This window comes from Budorcas taxicolor, chromosome 24 (genome assembly GCF_023091745.1).
Source record: "Budorcas taxicolor isolate Tak-1 chromosome 24, Takin1.1, whole genome shotgun sequence".
Lineage (NCBI taxonomy): Eukaryota > Metazoa > Chordata > Mammalia > Artiodactyla > Bovidae > Budorcas > Budorcas taxicolor.
This window is the reverse complement of record NC_068933.1, coordinates 18,935,609-18,959,366: the sequence shown is the minus strand read 5'-3', so window position 1 is coordinate 18,959,366 and position 23,758 is coordinate 18,935,609. Positions and strand designations below refer to the sequence as shown.

The 23,758-nt window shown below is 40.0% G+C and overlaps 1 protein-coding gene and 1 pseudogene across 2 annotated transcripts in view; both read right to left on the bottom strand.

Annotated features, from left to right (window-relative positions):
• The window catches only part of MTUS1 (microtubule associated scaffold protein 1), a 157,839-nt gene that overhangs the window by 60,771 nt on the left and 73,310 nt on the right, over window positions 1–23,758 (bottom strand). For both annotated transcript variants that reach the window (XM_052661294.1, XM_052661295.1), the window contains 2 exons: window positions 22,053–22,187; window positions 19,501–19,539 (listed from right to left, as the gene is read on the bottom strand). In XM_052661294.1, coding sequence (XP_052517254.1) covers window positions 19,501–19,539; window positions 22,053–22,187 — 174 coding nt within the window. The remainder of the gene's footprint in view (window positions 1–19,500; window positions 19,540–22,052; window positions 22,188–23,758) is intronic.
• On the bottom strand, window positions 11,986–12,104 carry LOC128068412 (uncharacterized; annotated as a pseudogene).

Genomic DNA, 23,758 nt, shown 5'->3' with positions numbered 1-23,758 from the left:
TTAATGTTACCCAGAGCTACATAATTGATGCCTTTTATAAAGGACTCTCATGTGCTAGGGCCTCCCTGGTGACTCGGATGGTAAAATGTCGCCCACAGTGCAGGAGCCCTAGGTTTGATTCCTGGGTCGAGAAGATTCCCCTGGAGAAGGGAAGGGCTACTCACTCCAGTATTCTTGCCTGGAGAATCCCAAGGACAGAGGAGCCTGGAGGGCTACAGTCCATGGGATCTCAAAAGAGTCGGACGTGACTGAACAATTTACACTTTCTTTCTTTTTCAGGTACTGAAATAACCCAAAGTATCACCTAAGCCAAATAAGAAAAATAATGTCCAATTTTGGATACATTTAAAAACACACCTGTTGTCTTTTTACCTAAGAAAACAGTAATGTGCATACTATTAATAAAACACTATTACTAGCTGTGAAACATGCTCTAGAGCTAATAAAAAAGTACCATAATCTGTATTATTTCATGTATAGGGTGATTCCCTACTATCCAAAACTCAACCTAAATATTTCAATGTTTCTAATTAAATAAGCATTTACTATATATGTTTCCCATGCCACATTCTTCCATTTTTTCCAGATGAAAAACCCTGTCTTACTTCCCATTCTGAATCCAACTTCAAACTATACTGTATGGTTTATTTTCTATGTTTATGTGAAAACAGATACCACATTAAAGCACAATTTGGCATGGTAAAACTTTATCTTTTTCTTTCAACATCTAACTTTTAAAGACTTTTCAAAAATATTACCTATTATGAGTAAAAATTCATTTAACATATCACCACTCTCTTAAATAGACTGCAATAGCTATGAAAGGGCACCTTTTAATGTCATAGCAAAGCTGAAGCTATAAGACTGCCGTATCAGAGAGTTCAGTGTCAGTCTATGCCAAGACATTTTTAACATAATGCCATTCACAGAACCAGTTCTTAGTAAATGCTTATCAATGTGGCATGAGGCCAGTGTAATTTTCAAAGCTGCCTTTCAGGAAACTGAAAAGAAAATTGTGGATTCACAGAAGTGATAACAAAGGGGGTGGTGGAAGGCCATATCGCTCCTCTATTGTTCTTGAATTTGATCCTTTTGATGTCTTTTTGCATTATACAAATGACTGAATATTTTAATTTCTTACAAAAATTCTAAATATATAGTTATTTTATGGGAGCTTTCTAAAATGCTTTCACTGGCTTCTATATTTTGTAATGTGTGAGAGAAACACAGAGAAATTAAAATTTAGCATCACCTTAATGCATGACTAGGTGTTCCACCATATATGTTCCTAATAAAATATCTTTTATTAACACATTTTAAGTACATAAAAACACATTTAATGTTGAGAACATTCTTTCTCAGTGTACTATAACTGAAAATTAATTCATTTAAGAGAGCAAAATCAAATATTAACCTCTATGTCCAAACAAAAAAATAACTTGAAAGTGTCCAATTAACATAGTTACAAACTAGGTGATCATTACCAAAAAAAATTCATATCATAAAAGAGAAGAAACGATGAGGTGTGTTGCAAGATTCAACTTGTTAAATGATATACTGCCCTTATTTATAAGCTATCAGTATTAGCTTTTGAGAAATTAGTTTTGCCTTCTCTCTAATCTCTCTTTACCTGCATGCACTATAGAGATTGGAGAAGTGAAACACTCAATTTCCCAGCTTCCTTTGCAGTTAGAAACAGCCATGTGACTGAGATTTAGCCAATGAGATGCAAGCATGAGTGATATGGCACTGCCCCTTCCCTGGGTGTTGTTTTTGCTGCCTGCGGCAGCCATTGTGAGATCACGAGGCAACATTCATGAGAAAAAGGCTAAGAAAATAGCATAGGTGTTAATCCTGACATTGCTGAGCCTCTGAGCAAGGTAAGAGCTGCTTCTTGCTATGTGAGACAAATAAACTCCTTTAAGTCAAGTTGCCTTAACAAACTGCATCTAAAAGCATTTCTGGGGCTTCCCTGGTGCTTCAGTGGTAAATATGTTTCTAGTGCAGGAAACACAGGTTCAATTCCTGATCCACGAAGATCCCACATCCTGTTGAGCAACTAAGCCCTGTGCGCCACAACTCTTGAGCTCATCTTCAGAGTCCGCATGCTGCGAGTACTGAAGCCAGAGTGCCCAAGATCTTGTGCTCTGCAACAAAAGAAGCCTCAGCAATGAGAGGCCCTTGCAGCAACAGAGACCACACACAGCCAAAAATAAATAAATAAAACGATTTTAAAAGCATTTCTGTTGGACAGTCTGAAAAGTGAACACCAAACATAAGAACATTACAATGACTTTCATTCTAATTAAACACTTAATCCTGTTCTGCCTCACTCTTACCAAATACCTAGGCAAAATGGTTCTCTTTAGTGTGGCTTCAAGTAAATGAAAATATCTTGTGTTATTAATAATACTCCTCCTGCCTTTCCTCAGAGTATGTGTAAATACACACCTCCCCTCTTTGCTTAGAGTAATTGCTTTTACTCTTACTAGCTCAGCAGAAAGAATTCTCTTAGTGCAGTGAATTGCCTTCATGGGTCAATGAGAATATCAACTCTGAGGTTCAAACTGGCACTTTTCATAATAATGAGTGCAAGTATCTCATCTCCAGCTGCACAGAAGACCCAGATTCCAACAGAACTGGAGGCAAGGAATATTTCTACAGAGACGATTCCTTTCCCCCTGCTGACTCATAAGATGTAAATGAATACGTTGAGGCAAAATTCTGAGCTACACTGAACCGGGTGCTTTGGTGAAGTCACTGGGACCACTTTGGCCCTCTGAGCAGGTGTGGGCCCTCCTGGGATGCTACCATCTTCATCTACTCTGGATATCCTGCAACATCACCCCAAACTGACATATTCACACTCATTCCTTGCGTCTGTTTAACAGAGGGAACTGTATCCTGGACTAGACAGCACGCTTTGCCAATCAATTTATTAATATTACAGTGTATAGCGCCCCACACAAAGGTTGGTAAAAGGGCCCATTCCATCTGGACCCCTATAACCACCACCTTATTGCTGGCAGCTCCCCCTCCACAGTCCATGCTCCAATGTGTTAAAATTCTTTCATTTTCTTGAAGGAGCTCACCTTCAAGGCTTCCCTCACCTCCAGGCTTTCACATGCTATTTTCTCTCCCCGGAACACTCTGTTTCTTGGCTAATTCCTCCTATCCTGGGGTCCCAGCTGACATGGCTCTTCTCGTGGAAGACCTGGGGGTCAGCCTCGCCTGCTGGGAGCTGCCTGGACACCTAGTCCATGTCATACCATGACTGTCTGATGGTCTTTGCCTGACTCCGTGGTAAACCGTGGGCTGTGGGAAGGCAGGGGGCTAACGTGTGACTTAGTCCTGGCTACAGTATCAGCATCTGGCATTGTACCTGCCACACAGGACATATCTAACAAATACTTGTTTATGAAATGAATGACTTGACCCTGCAATGTGAAAAGATAGTCTGGAAGCAAGGGAAAGGCTGGTTGGTGGCAAAGACCAAAACTATAAAATCCTTCAAAAAGCTCCAAAGTATTAGAGTGGGTGATAACAAAACTGTTGATATTTGACTGTTTTTTACCTCTAAGAAGAGCAATTTCAAATGTTTCAGCCTACTAATAAAGCCTGAACTAGAGTAGGCAGAAGGCTTCCCAGGTGGTACAGTGGTAAAGAACCCACCTGCCGATGGAGGAGCCATTGGAAATTCCGGGACGATCCCTGGAGGAGGGCAAGGCAATACACTCCAGTATTACTGGGCTTCCTTGGTAGTTTGGTAGCTTGGTAAAGAAGCTGCCTGCAATGCAGGAGACCCCGGTGTGATTCATGGGTCAGGAAGCTCCCCTGGAGGAGGGCGTGGCTACCCACTCCAGTATGCTTGCCTGGAGAATCCCATGGATAGAGGGGCCTGGTGGGCTAGAGTCCTTGGGGTCGCAAAGAGTCAGACACCACTGGAGTGACTGAGCATGCCCGCAGAGTAGAGAGAGCGTAAAAACAACGGAGATTTTACAAGACAGAGTCATAGAGTCTTGCAACCCAAGAATTGTGGTTAAATGAGAAAGAACAATGGGGGATTTGAGGACATACTAAGGACCCAACAATGGTGGTGTGAAGAGAAATAAATCAGTATTCACTGAGTTTGGGAAATAAGCAGAGAACTGGTTTAGATAAGAATAATTTTCAGGTGTCAGTAACACATCAAGGACTTTTAAATCTGGAGCCAGGAAATTCACAGAATTTGAGGTTGAAGGGACCTTGGAAATCATCTCATCTGATTCCTTTATTCTGTATCCCTGTTTGGTTAAGTGATCAAGGTCACTGCCTTGGTTACCAGCAGAACCAAGGCTACAACCCTGGGCTCTTGGAATCCAGGCCAATACCACTGTCAGTGCAGCAACCAATAGCAACACCACCTCTTTTTCTACTGTTTACAACCCAGGTGGATAAGAAGAAATGTGACTACTCCAATCTATTTTTTATTGGAAGATTTCTCAGACCCTCTAGTTATGTAAAATGGATAAGCTCATAAAAGATTCTTACTGGGGTAAGTAGAATTATATTCTTTACTTAATTATAAAATGCTTCCTACATGCAAAACTCTTTTTTCCATCATGGCTATTCACTAGATCTAACAGAATTACAGCAAGATTCACAGCTGGAAAAAAATCTAAAAAAACAAAAAACAAAACCAAGAGGTCCCAGGTTTTAGTCCCATCTCTGCCACTGGCTGTGTGTCCTTGGGCAAGTTAATTCTCTGGGCCTCTGATCTCCTGGTGTAAAATCAGATAAACTAGATCACCTTTAAGTACACTGAAACTATGATGGCCATCAAATGAATGGTTCAAAATATTTTTATGTAAATTCAAAAAATAAAATGTGCCCCAAGTGTCACTATTAGTGAAACTCTGGTAATAAAAGCTTTAAGCTGCCTTGTAAAGCTATCTGCTTCATAAAAACAGTAGAAACAACCTGAAATGTTTTCTAATGGAAAGTTGGTTTAAATCCTGGCTCAGTCAGCAACGGGATGTTATATGACTGCTAAAACGCACGTGGTAGATAAATGCGTTAACATGCAAATCTAAGATACATCCATGCTTAAAAGTAAGCTATAAAAAAGCATATATTATGCTTCCATTTCTGTAAAACAAAAAGTGGTAAAAAAGCTTACATGGGCTTACACATGACTAGAAAAATTACTGGAAGGATAAACAAGCCCCCACGAGCATGACTACCTCTGTGGAGAGGGCCTGGGTAAGAAAGAGGCTCACCTGGAATTGTACAACCTTCTGCACTGTCTGATTTTCTTTTTAACTTGGAATGTGGATTGATTTTTTTTAAGTTGAAATTAAAAGCCACTTGGGAGCTATTTTAGATTATAGATTGTTACAAATACAGAGTACCCTTACATCTTTATTTTCCACCTTTTTATTCTTTAAAGTTGAGAAAAATGACAGTGGCGTATAGGCTAGGAAAGACACAGCCACTGGTTCCCTCGGAACTTGTTCCATTTACCTTCAGCTGTCAGCTCAGACCGAGAGGGAAAGGCTGGCAGATTCCGGTGACAGGTCAAGGGGAGTTATGAAACACAAGGAAGAGGTGCTGGAGAAAAATTGGAATTATCCCACAGAGCAGGGAGATGCCCCTGGGAAAACTAAAAGCAGTCAGCTGAGAAAAATCACTGGGGACAGAGATGGAAAACAAGACCCAGAAGAGCCGGCATTCATGGGGAACAAAACAACATCTACTCAATATTTACATACTCGGAGGATGCTAGCACGGTTACCACTAACCAGCCCAAATTCAAACGATCAGTACTCCTGTGTTTATAGCATGAAATCAACTTAATTGACCACAGTTGCAATTATATCCAAACAACAGGCAGTGACAGGAGGCAAATGAATCCTCTAAAAGTGGGCAGGCCAGTGACATGTGCCTAAAATATACTCTGCATTCATTTCCATCTCTAGGCACAGAAAATAAAAAGCAGATACAAGCATGAAGATCAGAGGCAGTCTCTTGTGATTTGCAAAAACATTTTCACCATGAAGCTTGGGAAACTTAATTTGTGGTTCATTTCCTACCTGTCCACAGCCATTATGATGCTTTATTTCAGCAATGTCGAGAACACAGCAATCGTTTAGTATACCAAACCAGCCTGTCACAACCTCAGTGAGGAACTACAGAACGAAAAACTACGGAACCCTCTCTTTTCATCTCCTTCTTTTAAGGAAAGAGAACTAGTTGTCTTGATTTACCTGCCGCCCATTTCCAAAATCATCTGAAGGAAAATGTAACCGAACAGGTGCTGATTTTTTTTTCCAGATCTGGCTGGTGTCAGAGCAAAGAGCTGGGAGCATCCAGGCAACAGTCCGGCTTTCAACGAACAAACCAAGCGGACAGTAGCTTGCAGACGAGGAAAAGTGCTAGGCACACGTGTTGAAGCACAAGAGAAAGCTGCTTATTTTGACAAATTATGCCTGGTTCTCCCATTAGAGCTTTCTTTCCTCAATAATCTGTCCCCTTAGGAAATTTCTGATTAGCACCTGCAAGGTAACCACGAGGGCCCCCCCACCCAGTGTGACAGTGCAGAGAGAGGTGTGCCAGACAAACCTGTGTGGAAAATGACAGTGCTTTTCCGAAGCCCTGAAGGGAGTCGCAGGTTCCGCAGCAACCCTTTGGCAGTCAGCCGGACGTGAATGGTGGACAAGGAGAACTTGGGAGACAACAACATGTCTTCAGAACAGGTGGAAAGAAAATTTCACAGAAGAACCAGCTCCCACACGGGCTCTCACATACTGTCTTTTCCAACCCTGCACTCGTCTTCCAGGCCAAGAAACAGAGCGAGAGAAAACATGCCTACATGCCAGACGCTGCTTACCGCGCCCGCACAAAAGAAAAGCCCCAGAGCTATCCAAGTGCTTCTGGCTTCCGCTTCCACTGCCAGATGTTGTCGAAACAATGCTCTTCCTCTGAAGCAACTCCTCCTAGCAGCCCCAGCAGTCAGCAGCCTCTGAATGACATCACACTGAACATGCTATGGGGTTGTTATGGTTTGCATCAGAGATGGTGAAGGGGAGGAGAAAGTGGGTGGTCTTAGGTGCTTTACATAACAACCAATAATGTCACCGGTTCGGTGATGACTTGGAAGATCCTTAAGGGGATACAACTGCTTTGAGATGTGCCTAATACTTATTTAGTAATTATAAAGAATTAAGACTTCATTAAAGTAGTCTGTGTTCTGATGTTTTAAATTATAATTATACCTATAATTTAAACTGTAATTATATATATACACATACACACTAGTAGTAACACTGGGCATTTTTTCAGATATTTTACATAAACCTATATAGAAACCTAATACCTCAGACAAAAGTGTTCCCAGTTACAGTTTTAAGCAAGACGCCTACTATAACATCTGGAACTAAGCACTGTAGGTCAGTTATATTTCTTAAAAAAAATCTTTTAACTGTATTAATGAGGGATTGAGAAAAGGTTAAAGTTCAACTTTACCACTCATATTCTGGAGACCTCACTAATAACCACAATAAAAGGTTAATGCAATACCTCTATCAGATGTAATATAATAGTTCCAGAGGAATAAAAAATTAGTCTGACAAGCAGTATTCTAAAGACTCCACTTACTGACTCATTGACTCATTGTACTTACAGTATATCAGGCGACCTCTCAAGAATAGTAGTGTTTTGAGATTAGGAACACCAGGAAGGTGAGATTATTGTGTATCAGTAAGAATTGAGATCTAGCAAATGTTTACTTGAGTAGAGTCCTTTGTAAAAAGTACATTAAAATATGATGGCAAAAACTAAAAGAAGTTGCCGGAGAAAGGCATATGGACATAAGAGAATTGCACCCGCAAAATGCTCACTTAGGCGAAGCTAATATTAAAACAGGAAGAGCCCAAACTCTTGATAGATTTTAATTTTTAAAAGTATAAGAAAACAATATGTAAAAAAAAAAAATCTATGCATGTTTCCTAGATTTCCAAAACTTGGTAACAGAAATGAATGTGGCTGTTGACCATAAATAACTAATAGATGCTATGAGAATGTGCAGGACACAGTTACTTTCAGAAATTCTCTAGAGTGTTCAGGGTGTGATGAGTGGAGGAGACAGACAGGAAAGGAAATTCTGAGTAATTCCTTCTCCCTTTTCACTCACCCCACCTCCCCCCAACCCGAGCCTCTGTGGGCAAGCTACAACTTATTCATACACAGATGAGGGGTCTTGTAAACATTTTGCCCACGGAAGCACAAATAACCAAGGAATTAAAGTCTGGGAAAGCTACATTTAGGTATTGCTTCTTCACTTTATCACAATTTTTATTAAAAAGCAAATTAATTAATTCCACAATTTGCCACAACCAAGTGTCCTTCCTGCTCCCCACCAAGAAAAAAAAAAACTTGTAAAAACTAAGATTAAAAACCAGCATTAAAATTATAAATAGAATACTACTGATATTATTAAAAATAGACATGACACCACCCTCTTTACATGTTTTTTGTTTTGTTTAGTTTTTTGTTAGTTAAGTAATAGTAAACTCTATCCTGGTTGAAAGGGAAATCCTTTAGCCTGGATTACTCTAAAAGAAGAAAATAGCAACATGCCATGAATTCATTCTACTTATTACAATGTCTACTTGAACTACTAAGCTACACCACATATATGAAAAGTTATGTTGCTAATGATCTTTCTAAACAGCAGAGCATGGCTCTCTGCTCCTCCTTGTGAGTATGCCCTGTGGCCTGGGAGGATTGTGGTGTTTTCCATCCTCTGGGGAGCTCTTCCTTCAAAAGCAAAAAGCCCAAAGCCAAAAAACAGCACAGCTAGGAGCTATAAGTATAAAGAGAAGCAGTGCCAGTCAGAAGGAAAAGTCAAAAGTCAGAAGGAGTAGTTCCTGTTTCTACAGCAATGTGTACACACATACACACACACACACACACACACACACACACGGAAAAAGGGAAAGACTAAAAACAGCTCAAGCAGGGTTTCCCTTCTTTCCCAAACACAAGTCTGCCTCCTGGTGGCGGTTGAGCACAAGTGCACCAAAGCAAAAAGGCAGCCTTGACAACTGATAAACAGCCAATAAAATGTTATGTGCCAGACACACTCCTAAACGCTTTTTATGCATGCATTCTTTTAAATAATCAATCAGCAATAATTGCAGGGTTACAATAATTTTTATTTTATATAGATAGATAGATAGATAGATACACACACGCTTCTGGGGGGTTGGGGAAGCACAGAGTTTAAAACTGATTCAGAAAGTTCAAATAATTTGATTACTTATTTGATCAGTTACGTGTGCACACACTGTCATTTCTGAATTTATACCAAATATAGAAGTATAAAAATGATAATAAAGTGTTCATCTTTATTATACAAAGTCTTAATTTAAGAGGATGTAAGGAAAAATTTAAGGAACTTTTAGTACTTAAATGAGAAAAATATAGTTACAAAAATTAAGAGTAAGATCACAGTCGTTAAAAGGAAGTGGTTTTTTTTAAAGTTTAAGTGGTAGAATAGCTTTATAAAAAGCCCATGATATGAACAGTTTCCATTAATGACACAAATAAAGAAAAATAATAAATAACTGTAGAGAGTAAGGCTTTAAAAACTAAAGAAGGTATGTTATGGATGATAAAAGTGTTTGGCAGTCAATGTGTTATACTGTCATAGTAGATTCAAACATCAAGAATCACAGATCTCACTGCAGTCTGTATAGAAGTGTGTGTGTTTCATTAGTGACTCAACATTAGAAAACAATGATGTTATGATTCCAGCATAGGCTATGCAGGGTTGCTCAGATGCTATGAAATACATCCAACTAGGACAGATTTATTTATTGTTAATGATCATTAAGAATCTGGAGATTAATGTTTAACCAGGGATTCAAGCCTCTCTATTCAACCAATCTTCCCAAGAACTCCAGCACGAGTATCAATCTTAATTAACATTTATTATATTTCCTCCCTTTCCCTAACACAGCCCTAATTGCCAGATTTTCTTTATTTTTATATATGGCACTTTTTAAGTTCAAGCCTCCGTTCCAATTGCAGAAAGTTTCAACGCAGAGTCCAATTTTTCCATAATGTCTTCTTGCTTAGTAGGAAGAAGGTCTATAAGACACACTGTGAGTAACTATCAGAAAATTCACATGAAACGACTGGGAAGGGCTTCCCTGGTGGCTCAGGGAAGGAGCCTGGAATGGTGGTGGCTCCTTCCTAGTGGTAAGGAATCTGCCTCTCAGTGCTGGAGGCACGGGTTCGACCTCTGATCAGGAAGATCCCACAACTAAGCCCGCGCGCCACAACTACTGAGCATGCGCTCTACAGCCCAGGCATCGCAACTCCCGAGCCCACGTGTCAGAGCTCCTGAGGCCAGCGCGCCCCAGAGCCGCTGCTCCGCAACAAGAGGAGCCACCACAATGAGAAGTCCATGCACCACAGCCAGAGAGTAGCTCCCCAATCGCTGCAGCTACAGAAAAGCTCGCTCAGTAACCAAGAGCCAGTACAGCCAAAAGTAAAGAGATAAATAAAATTCAACCTCCACCCAGCCCATAAGATTATAAATTCTCCAAGGTTAGTGGCATTACCTTTTAGTTCTGGTCGCCCCAAATAAAAGCAACAATGTTTTATCCACATACAATATGTGTTTTTAAAAACGAAGGGAAAAAGTGGGCTCAATGTAGAATTAAAAAAAAAAACTCAAGTTATCTGTACATCATAGTGCTCTGTAGCCAGTTATTTTTAAACTTAAAATTTTCACTTAAAACTTAAAATTCTTTAAACCTTAAAATGTCAAAATTATCCTGTGAAAATGATAATGGCAATGATAATGCCACTATCATTCCATGGCATTAAATAACCCTCTATGTTACTATTTTAATGGCTTTAAAAATGTTATTGGAATGCCAGTGAACATAAACGATACCTGCTGTTTAAATCACTCAGACTGTTTCCGATTTCCCCCCCTTTTAAACAGTTCTGAAAAGCAATAAATAAGTCAATCATTTTCCTAGAATCAGTTCTGATAAACAGAATGCTGAGGTAGAAGGCTTTTGTCACATGTCACCAAAATGCCTCCATCCAGGAAGGGCTGCAGTAACTTACACCGCCTCCCCACCACCCCCACAGTGATATATATGAGACAATTAGTCCTCACGCATTTCACCAGCACTCTTAGAAATATAATATTTGTCACTGCTATATTTAAAATGGATAACCAACAAGGACCTATTGTATAGCACAGGGAACTCTGCTCAGTGTTAAGTGGTTGTAGGGTTCAGGCAGTTTGGGGGAGAATGGACACATTGCATGTGTGGCTGAGTCCCTCTGCTGTCTACCTGAAACTATCACAACACTGTTAATTGGCTATACTCCAATATAAAATAAAAAGTTTAAAAAAGTTTGTAAACTTTTTCAATATTTCTTAGCCTTTTGTATTTCCTCTTTTGTGTCTTAATTCTTTTACCATTTTTTAGTGAAGTATAGTTGATTTGCAGTGTTATGTTAGTTTCAAGTATACAACATAGTGATTTCACATTTTTATAAACGGTTAAAACTATAAACTATTGGCTATATTCCCTGTGCTGTACATTATATCCTGGTACCTTACTTTATACTTAATAGTTTGCACCTCATAATCCCCTTCCCCAATATTACCCCTCTTCCGTACCCTCTCCCCACTAGTAACCACTAGTTTGTTCTCTGTCTCTGTGAGTCTGTTAGTTTTGTGATGTTCATTATTTTTTAGATACCATAGTAATAGTGAAGTTGTTCAGTTGTGTCTGACTCTTTGCAACCCCATGGATTGTAGCCTGCCAGGCTCCTCCATCCATGGTCTTCTCCAGGCAAGCATACTGGAGTGGGTTGCCATTTCCTTCTCCAGGGGATCTTCCCGACCCAGGGATTGAACCTGGGTCTCCCACATTGCAGGCAGACTCTTTACTATCTGAGCCACCAGGGAAGACCAAAATACAGCACCCGGGATTCCCAGGTGGTCTCCCATCCAAGTACTAACCAGGCCTGGCCCTACTTAGCTTCCAAGATCAGACGAGATAGGATGTGTTCAGGATAGTATGGCCATAGATACCATAGTATGTCTTTTTTGGTCTGACTTACTTCACAGCATTCTCCTGGTCCACCCATGTGGTTGGAAAGTTTTTCATTTTTTATGGCTAAGTAATATTCGGCCCCCAACACACACACACACCCCCCCACACACACATCTTCTCTATCCATTTAACTGTTGATGGACACTTTGGCTGCTTCTATATCTTGGCAATTGCATATGGTGTTGCTATGAACATTGGGGCACATGTATCTTTTTGAATTGGTGTCGTCATTATCTTTGACTAAATACCTAGGAATGGGACTGCTGAATCATATAGTTCTATTTTTAAAACATACTCCATATTCATAGCGCTGCACCAATTTACATTCCCACTGACAGCACACCAGGGTTCCCTTTTCTTTACATCCTCACCAGTGTTTACTATTTGTCATCTCTCTGAGGATGGCCATTCTGACAGGTGCGAGGTGGTGTCTCACTGAGGTTTTGATTTGCATTTCCCTGATGATCTGTTTACTTTCCGACTGTGCAGTTGTCTTTACCCTGATTTGAAATGGCCTGAACTGGAGTAAACAGGTTGCTGTTGTCCCAATCTGTGGTGTGACTGCTACTACTGTTTACAATGGCTTTCGGTTGAGATTTATTAAATTAGTTTTACATGCACAATGTAATGATTCAGTATAAGCATAATCCTGTTTTTTGCTCTTCATAAATACTGTGGGGGTATTAAAAAAAAAAAAAAACTGAAGATTTGTGGCAACCCCATGTTGTGTTGAGCAATGCTATCGACATCATTTCCCCCCACAGCATTTGCACATTTTGTGTTTGTGTCACCGTGTGATACTTTTTGCAAAATTTCACACTTTTTCATTATGATTATATTTATTATGGTGAGCTGTGATCAGTGGTCTTTGGTGTTACCATCGTAACTGGTTTTTTGCTTTGTATTTTTAAATTAAGATATGGACCTTTTTTAGACATAATGCTATATCATCACACAGTTAATAGACTCTGTGTGCTTAGTTGCTCAGTTGTGTTTGACTCTTTGCAACCCCATGGACTGTAGCCCACCAGGCTCCTCTATCCATGGGATTCTCCAGGCATGAATACTACAGTGGGTTGCCATGCCCTTCTCCAGGGGATCTTCCCAATCCAGGGATCGAACCCAGGTCTCCCACATTGCAGGTGGATTCTTTACCAACTGAGCCACCAGGAAACCCCACGAATACTGGAATGGATAGCTATCCCTTCTCCAGGGGGTCTTCCTGACCCAGGACTTGAACTGGGGTCTCCTGCATTGCAGGCAGATTCTTTACCAGCTGAGCTTTAATGTAAACATTTATGCACTGGAAAACCAAAAATTAACGAGAATTACTTTACTGGGGTGGTCTGAAACTGAACCTGCGGTACTGCTGACGTATGTCTGTTACTTGTCAATATTGTGAAACAATCACAAGTCCAGTTACAGCTAACATCCATCTCTATGCCTAGAAAAAATTTTTTGACAAAAGGACGGTCTAAACCTTTTGTTGTCATAATTAGTAATCCTTTCTTTCATAGTAACATTTATGGAAAAGTCTTTTCTGTAAAGTCTGTACTTTTCATGCTTGCATTCTGATGTTTGTTTAAAACTTGAGTCTGGAATATATTTGTATGTGGTGTGTGAATTAAGAATCTAGCTCCTGATAAACAGATGGTCCTTATTCCAACAATCCATGCTTTCCCTGCTTTGAATACCAAACTTCACACGTTGCTCAAACACCATCTGCCTTTTAAGTGGGAGAGGACAGTTATAATCATAAAACCACAGAGGACAGCCTCACCCCTACTCTCAGTGAAAGAAACACTGGCCACCCTGGTGTCACCTTACTGGAGGAGGTGTGCAGTTCTCAACCATCTCTGTACACTTGCAAGAGGGGGTACAGAGAGCAACCCGATCCTCCTGAGCTGGATTTAGTGAGAGGGGAGGTGGAAGGAGCATGCATTTTCTACTTCCCAGGGCAGACTCCACGGCACCTGAAAGTGATGATCTTGTGTAAAATAATCAGAGAGCAGGATAAATACAACTCTGGTGCTCTGGCATCCCTAACAGCTTTAATGTGGGGTAGAACCACATAATAATAGTACCTGGTATGCGTGGCATCATCCTTATAAACAGCAAACCAAGGTTTATTTAGAGTCAGAGTTGTTGAGAGTCTTGCAGCATCATCATCTTTAAATAAATGACAACAGCTAGACCCCACGAGGGTGGTTCTTGACGTTCAGTGGTTTTCCCTGCTTGCTTAAGGGATTTAAAATAATTCATTCTCCTGGAAAAGAGCTCTAATAGTAAGCCACTAGAATCATAAGAACAATGAAAAGGATTATCCTCGTCACTGTCTCCTAGCAGCTACCCTTTGAGAAATTTTTATATAACAACTCTACATAAAATACTTCTATACTGGGAAGTCCTCCTGAAATATGCTTGTGTCCCCAAGAGAGAAATCTGAACCTTTGGAGAGGCTTAGTAATGAACCCAGGATCAGGACACCAGGGGAATGCGGCAATCCCAACAGTCAATGCCAGCCAAGTTCATTTTCTTTCTGCTCCTCTTCCTTTGCCCATGAGGTGATGGAACTGTCTTTGATGTAACTGATGAAAGGTTGAAACTAAAACAGTGACACAAAATTTTCTACTAAACTAGTCAAATTTTTTAAAAAATGGTGAAGCCGGTACTCTTTTATGTTGTCAGTCATGCTATAAAAGGATATGAAGCTTTTGGAAAGCAATTTGCTGAGTGAAGTGGTGACAAACATGCCTGTGTTTTGATTTGTTTATGCTACTTACAAGAATCTATCACAGGGGACTTCCCTGGTGGCCCAGTGGTTGAGAATCTGCCTACCAAAGAGTGGGACATGGGTTCGATCCCTGGCCCAGGAACCAAGATCCCACATTCCACAGGGCAGTCTCACATGTTACAACCATTGAAGCTGTGCTCTCTAGAGCTCGTGATCTGCGACGAGAAGCCACCACAGCAAGAAACCCATACACCACAACCAGAGAGCAGCCCCGCTCGCTGCAACTAAAGAAAGGCCAAGTGCAGCAATGAACACCCAGCACAGCCAATATACTAATTAATTAAAGAAAAGAATCTATCACAAAAACTCCCCTAAACTTTGAAGGTATTCGTTGTAGAGATGTTCATCACAGGATCATCTGTGAATGTGCTATAGAAGTACCGCAAATATTCAAGAGGAGCAGTTAAATGCTGCTGCATATGTTAAATATAATAGTCATTATAAATGATTGCTTGTATTAGGTGACAGCAGGATATAACGTTATCTACATTTTATTTCAAATCACAAATTAAAAAATACTAAAGGGTGATTTCTAAACAGGCTAAACATTTTAGACCTTAGCAAACTGCTATAATTCAAGTCAAGTGATTACTGTACACAAATGAAAAGATATGAAGTTGCTCCATTTTAATCTCCACCACAGTTTGTTGCTTTAAAAAAAGAAAACTATCTGAGAGCCATAAGATTTAATGCTCAGAGGAGCATGTCTGTATGCGGAGGCAATGTCTTCTGTACAGTCTAAATGATGACATTGCAAGCAAAATAGAAAGACGACGTGCTTTGCCATCACAGGCTTAGAGAGCAGGGAGAAGCCTTAGTGATCAATCATTTCAATTATACAGAAAAGAAAACTAGTATTAAGAGGTTACATGATCCACCCAAAAAGTCACTGCTGTTTGGATACTACTTCTGAGCATCTGGGCTTCCCTGGTGGCTTAGATGGTTAAGAATCTGCCTGCAATGCAGGAGACCTGGGTTCGAGTCCTGGGTCACCAGGCTACAGTCCATAGGGTTGCAAAGAGTCGGGCATGACTGAGCAACTAACACCTCACTTTCTCAGTTTCTAAGCTGCTCTTCCAAAAGCCAACACACTGTGCCTTTTCCTGAGCAGGCTCACCATAATACTCAGTCAGTGTTAAATAATGATAGTCACTAACCATCAACAGAGAAGCCTGGAAAAGTCAAGTTTATGACTTTTGGAAAATTCGTGTTCATACTCAAAATCTAGATTAAATCACAGTGCTGACCCCTTAAAATACAGCTTCTCCCACTGCAATTATTAGAGCAGGGTTAACTGAAGGCAGGCATTCTCAAACTCTGTCCTATGCCCTATTTCTTTGGAGAAGGAAATGGCAACCCACTCCAGTGTTCTTGCCTGGAGAATCCCAGGGATGGGGGAGCCTGGTGGGCTGCCGTCTATGGGGTCGCACAGAGTCGGACACAACTGAAGTGACTTAGCAGCAGCAGCAGCATGCCCTATTTCTAATCCATGGTTTAGAGGCTTTGCCAGACAAAACCACAGTATGATTTATACTGTCCATTTCTTTTCTCAGTCAGTTGTTAATTTGCCATTGTGATAACCTTTCCTATCAAGGGTCACTGTTACATTAAGTGACAATGATAGGCTTTGGAAACAAGACATCACAGTAGTCCCACAATGTGACAAGGGAAAATGCCTAATGCTAATAGTTTTTCCGCATGTAGAAAGGAGATATATATCGGAGGTTTTTTTTTTTTAATTGCTATGACTGAAACTGGGTCTCCAGCATTGCAGGCAGATTCTTTACCATCTTGGTCACCAGGGAAGCATACGGGATAGCTTAGAGAGCCTAGAAACGAATCCTCATGTTCACAGCCAACTGTTTTCAACAAAGGTGCCACCATAGTTCAGTGGAGGAAAGAGCAGTGTTTTCCACAAATGGTGCTGGGACAGCTGGAAATCTACATACAAAAGAATTAAGTTGGATCCCCCTACTTCATATCATATACAGAAATTAACTCAAAAATGCATCAAAGTATAAGAGCTGAAAGTGTAAAACGCTCAGAAGAACACATAGGTATAGGTCTTCATGACCTTCTACAAGCAATGGCTTCTTAGACATAATACCAAATGGATAAGCAACATAAGAGGAAAAATAGATAAACTGGATCTCATGAAAATTAAAAATGTGCCTCAAAGGGTGTTATCAAGAAAATGAAAAGACAGGGACATACTGGTGGTACAGTGGTTAAGACTCCATACCCCCAACACAGGGGGTCCAGGTTTAATTCCTAGACAGAGAACTAGTTCCCACACATCATAATTAAGTCCTGGCACAGTCAAATAAATATTAAGAAAGAAAGAAAGAAAATGAAAACGCAACCTACAGAATGGGAGAAAATTTTTTGCAAATCATCCATATGATAAGAGCCTAATATTCAGAATATACAAAGAACTCCTACACCTCAATAATAATAGTACAAATCATTTTAAAATGGGCAAAAGATTTGAATAAATGTTTCCCCAAAGAAGATACATGAATGGCTCATAAGCTTCTGAAAGATGCTCAACATCTTGAGAAGCCATCAGGGAAATGCAAATTGAAACCACAATGAAATACCAGTTCATACCCATTAGAACAGGGCTTCCCTGGTATCTCAGCTGGTAAAGAATCTGCCTGCAATGCAGGAGACCCGGGTTCCATCCCTGGATCGGGAAGATCCCCTGGAGGAGGAAATGGCAACGCACTTCAGTATTCTTATCTGAAGAATCCCAGGACAGGATCCTGGTGGGCTACAGTCCATGGGGTCACAAATGGTCGGATACAACTGAGCAACTAACACTAGATCTAGACTAGACCCACTCGCTATAATAAAAATTTTTTTTAAAAAAGCGGACAAAAACAAGTGTTCACACTACTGTGTATAAAAGAGATAACTTATTTCTACTGTGTAGCGCAGGGAACCCTACTCAATACTCGTTAATCACCTGTATGGCAACAGAACCTAAGACAGAGCGGATATCAGTATAACTGAATCACTTTGCTGTACAGCAGAAACTAACACAGCATCGTGAATCAACTGTAGTCTGATAAAAATGAGTTAAAAACAAACAAAAGCACGTGTGGACAAAGATGTGGAAAAGCTCATGGAAATGTAGAACAGTGCAGCCACTTTGGAAGACACTTGGGAAGTTTCCCAGTTAAACCCAGAATTATTCACCTAGCTTTCAGATAAAAGTTATCTGATTTAACATATAGTCATTCTGTAGCATGTTGGGCTTCCCTGGTGGCTCAGGTGGTAAAGAATCCACCTGCAATATTTTATCTTCTAAATACTAGGATGTGCTGGAAATTTACAATGAAAGAAAATAAAAATCTCATTGTGTGCAGAAATGTTTCCTTTGGCCTTTAAAAATTAGTTTGGTAAACATGTATGTTCAAACTCGGGCTCTCGGAGCCTTTAGAATTTAACCTGCTCTGCATGGCTAGGTCCTCTCTAGCTCTATAGTAAGTGAGAGCCTGTAATAGGTAAGCCTGTAACTTGCCTGCCTGATTAAGCTGAGGAAACCAAGGACGCCTCAGGAGCATCAAGTTATTCCATATGGAAGGTTATCCATCCCATTTTCTTTAATATACTACCTGTATACAGGGGGTTGGGGTGAGGGGTGTCCACAAATTTATACCTCCTATTCAGGCTTTCCTCACTACATCGGAGCCTTTAACTAGGAACCAGCAATGCTCCTTCCTAAAATTTATTGCAATTGTGATTGTATATTTATTTGCGCAATCCTTCAACTTTCCTGGAACCTTCCTGAAGACAAAGCCCTTACTCATTTGGGGCTCACCTTTATATCCTTAGCTCCCAGTGCTACCATGAAGCATGAGAATCTGTAATCAGTGTGTCATAGTAATACCCTTCTGCCTCTGCCGTTTGATTTGCTGTTGTAATCCTCAATGGACTCAGAAGCCATAAAACTGCCTTATAACAGCATAGTAAGGAGGAGAATTTAAGTAGTGGGTAGGGACCTAACCAGCTATAGATAAAACATAGAAACTGTAGTGAGTACAGTTTATAAAATCTTCTCTGGCTTCAAGAGACCAAGTTTTTAAAGTCCTAGTTGATGTTCAAAGGTTCAGAGACAGTCTTAGAGATAGGTGTTCATTTTTTTCCATAGAAGTGTGAAAAGGAAAAGAAAAATGTTAAGTGCTTGCTACTACTAAACCTGATCACAAGATTATTTAACCATTAAGGACTATCCATTTTACAATAGCGTATTTCTTAGAAAAAGTATATTCTCCATATCTCCACATGTTGAATAATAAATATGCTCCACATTTGAAAAAAAAATCATCACTTAAAAAAGCAAATTATCTGTGATTAATAAAACATCCTTCTGCATCAGAAGGCTTAGCAACCATGTTCACCAAGTTTTAACCCTATGCCAGCCAATGTCACAAGCAGTTATGTTTATGCCACAAAACAAAGTATATTTATAAGCAACTAGTGAAAAATCACTGTGAATACACTTAAATACTTGATAATGTAACTTTACAAAATGACTCTTTTCCTCTATCTGTATTTAAAGTGGTCACTTACCTGTATTCAAGGCTGTAAATAGACTTTTTCTTGAAGGATCTAAAATATAAGAGAAATATTTGTAAGATATACATTTTACAGGAAATATCACACAATAAACCAGTTTACAGATAAAGTTTCCCCTCTCAAGTATAAAAAGATATTCCAAATAAGATCAAATGGTAGTTTAATGGTTTAATGGTGATATTATTCATTGTCACTGATTAAATATGTTAGGACAAACCACAGTTTTTTTCAATTTAAGAACTACTAAAATTCAAATTCAACAGTACTGAATTTACACATGTCTTACACACTTTATGCTATTCCACCACTTACAGAACAGGAAAAGGGCCAGAATTTATGAAAGAAAGGGTGTGATTTCTAAAACTGCTAAGTATTAAATCCAGTTGTATTGCTATTCAGCTATGAAGGAAAAAATATATATACGCTCTTCCTTCAAATGGATATGATATAAAATTGTAAGCAGGGGAATTCTTTCACAATGTATGTATGCATTAAATCAAATTTATTCTAATTTTCATTGTCAATTATACACCCATAAAGCTGAAGAACAAATACAACCAGGAGTGGTGACAGGCACAGAGCTACCAAAGTCAGTCACGAGGAGATTATGAGCACGTTTTCCTGACATGATAGAGTCGTTTCTAGGGCAAAGGACCAGCAGATCAGTCAGAACAGTTGCCACATTCTATCCGTGGAATTTTACAGAGACGATAATCTCTTAAAATATGTGGCCATTGTAAATAGAAAGCATTGATTTCCACTCAAGTAAAACCTCTGTGATACAAAAGCTCATAAATTCAATAAAAGGGCATTTTAGAATAATGAGGTTCTCTGTTTTGTAAAGGTATCCGAGGAATCAAGCTATTCTAATTCTGCAAGTGACCTCAGTCTCAAAGTTAGACATTTTTTTCCCAGGTACCAGTGTATGTGGAGATCATGGGGCTTTATCATCCATCAATAAAAAACACAAATTTCGTAAACTGATGTTATCCCAACAAGGGGTCATTTGATGTCTCAGAAGTTTATTTAAGACCTTGGACAAATGAGAACCTGTTGCCATTTGGAAGAATCTCTCTGCCAGTATCTGTACCTATTCTCTCTTGAATTCAATAGAAAAAAAAAAAAGTGTTGGTAAATACTAATAGGTAATCAGCCTCAAGTTACCACAGGAACCTTCACATACATACATCTCTCTCTCTCTCTCTCTCACACACACACACACACACACACACACACACACACGTTGAGAAGGACGCAGAGCAACAGACACACTGCTTTGAGAGACTAACACCTTTCTGGAATGTTATTTAATGACATAATAACAAGTTCCCAAAGATTCATACAGTTTAACTCAGTGATCCCTCTTGTAGGGAAACCTCATGGATGTAACTAGAATCTGAAGCAATGAACAATGTTCACCTTCAAAGATGTTCATCCCAGTATAAGGTGCCACAGTGAAAGTCAGAAATTGTGTTCAGGAACCACAGAATTAGAAAATAGGAGACAATTTCATAGTCGTTTAAAATGAAGACGCTCTCATGACATACTACTAAATAATATAAAGCAGCCCAGCACAAGAGAGGGTACATACTATGCTCTGAGTTTTCTTGAAACAAAAGGAAAATGATTTGCAAAAGAAATGAACAGGAGGAAATGGAGCAGTTATTCGTGGTTGATGGGATGAAGGAGAACTGTGTAACTTTCTGTCTTTTTTAGTCTCTCTAATATAAATATGCCTCACACATGACAGCTCAAGCTTCTCATTCCCAATTATTCTTTCAGCTAAACAATCTTTCAGTTCACTGAATAACAACTGTTGATGTGCTTAAACTTCACTGTGATAAACCTGCAAGAGAACATTCCATATAAGCAGTGGTCGCCCAGCCTTTCTGGCACCAGCGACTGGTTTCATGGAAGACAATTTTTCCATAGACCTGGGGGCAGGGTGGCGAGTTGTTGTGGGGTGGAGAGATGGTTTTGGGATGACTCAAGGGCATTACTTTTATTGTCACTTTATCTCTATTATTATTGCATCAGCTCCACCTCAGATCATCAGGCATTAGATTCCAGGGGCTGGGGACCCCAGAAGTATATACCACTTATGTTGTAAACCTGAAGATTAACCTTCATAGCTGCAGCAATTACAAAGTGAGTGATTCAGAGAAGAGATAAAGAAAGAGGTTTGGGGGGGGGGGGGCGGTGAGGATAACATGGTTGGATCCAAAGTATAAAGTAAACCATGAATTTCTATGCCATTACTATAGATCGCCACTTTCACATAATTTAACTCTGGAAGTTTTATTTCTTATCACCTTATAGCTTTGCTCTATCTGCTGATTTCTGTGTATCAAGTTTTAGCTACAGAACCAGCAGACTCTCAGAACAAAAAGAGCTCCCTCAGTGTAAAATCTGCTATGGCTTTATTTCTTAGACTTTTTGTAAATAAAAGTCTGAGGTACCATGAAGCTGTCAACATTTTAACCTCCTACAAGCCAAGGATTTGAAAAGCCTCATCTTCCTCTTCTCTTCACCGGGAGGTCCCATACCTTTCGGAGGAGTTTTCAGAAAGTGCGCGTGACCTCTGGGTACAAAGGGCTTCAAATATAAGGATGCTGAGGAGCCATTCTGAAATGCTGGTTTTGGAGGTTTTTCCTCATATTTGATGACAGCGGCATTACCAGCTAGAATAGAACAGAAAAGTGCATTTCAGTTCACTGATAACCACAGTATGAATCTTCCGTGACCTATCCGTCCCCCTTGAATTTGCAGGTGCTCACTAAGCACCTACACCACCTGCCAGTCGTTACTGGATGGTGGGGATACAACGACAGACAGCAGGTAGTTCTGTTCGCAGGGATGATCGTAACCAGGGTGATCACACATCCTGGTACAGCCCAAGTTCATGCCTCAGGTCCAGGGCAGCTGTCATCCCACATGAAACCTGGGAGGTGTTTTGGTATCCTCGGGGGTTCTGGAACCAATCCCCTGTGGTACCGAGGGATGAGTATTATCCACAAACTCATCTGTAGCTGTGAAGATGAGATCAGGTTCTGACCCTTCTCCACTGCAGCAAGAAGCTAAGACTCCAACAGCTGCCCTAGAACAAAGGTGCCTAAGCCTCAGAGTTGAAACAGAAAATGGAATTCCACCTAAATAATAAAAGCATCTCTTGTATTCTGCACAAACCTTTCTTCTCTCACTCACACAGGAATTAACTCAGGGTTGGGGGCAGAGGGACATTTCCAGGCGCTAAAGGAACTGAATAAAGGACTTTTGGAGCAAATTTGAGACTAGCCACCTGTGCTTAGACTGTACTGTAATTCTGAGTCCATGACAGTTAACTAGCAAAAGGGGGCTCCCACAGAAGCAGGCCTACACCATTTCCCAGGAAGAGGTCGGAGTGAAGGTGACCAAATACTGTACTAGGTCTGACATGTCATGGGTCCTGGAAAGGATGTCTGCTATCTTGCTAGTCTCTGATTTTGCTTCTCTGTCTTCACTGGGACCCTAAAGGCAATCTTTGCATTATCAAAAGACAATGACATTTGGAAATAAAAACACACCTTTAAAAAAATTAATGATTTATAACTCGTTTATTGTCTACCAGAGTGAAAATCTGAAACCACGGAGTAACCTGTAGACAAAGCCTTGCTTACTTGTATTTCTTCTTTTGCACAGTAATGACTGGAGCCCCAGGAAATGAAAAGCTAAGTATCTTTCAGTTACATGAGACAACTGTGTAGATGGTATGTTTATGTAGGTTCTCCATCAACGAGAAATTTCTCTTCACATTTATAGCTTCCCACTGGATTGAAAAAAATAACCCAAATCTTCTATTGTATCCTTAAGGTTTATAAGGAGCAGGGGAAGAGGCAAGCAAAACGAAGGAGCAGGGTCTATTTCCTGTGCTCTGAATTCAAAATAAGAATGCATTTTCACACCGCATTTTTGGTAAAGGTGCACTGGGCCCGTCATGAGGTCCCATGAAACAGTGTTCCTGGCTCTGGTATGGTTGAGAGGATGATGAAAACTTTAGGAACGTAACCAGCACCCTCATCATTACTGCACTGTTTCTGGCTGAGTGTTATCTACATTTTAGAATCATGCTGAGTGTCCAAAACCTTAAAGGAAAGGTTTGGAAACAATAGAATTGGCATGTAAAGATAACACAGAAAGCTGTTTCAGAGACTTGCCTGGGTGGCTCAGGGGTAAAAATCCACCTGCCAAGGCAGGAGTCACTGGTTCGACACCT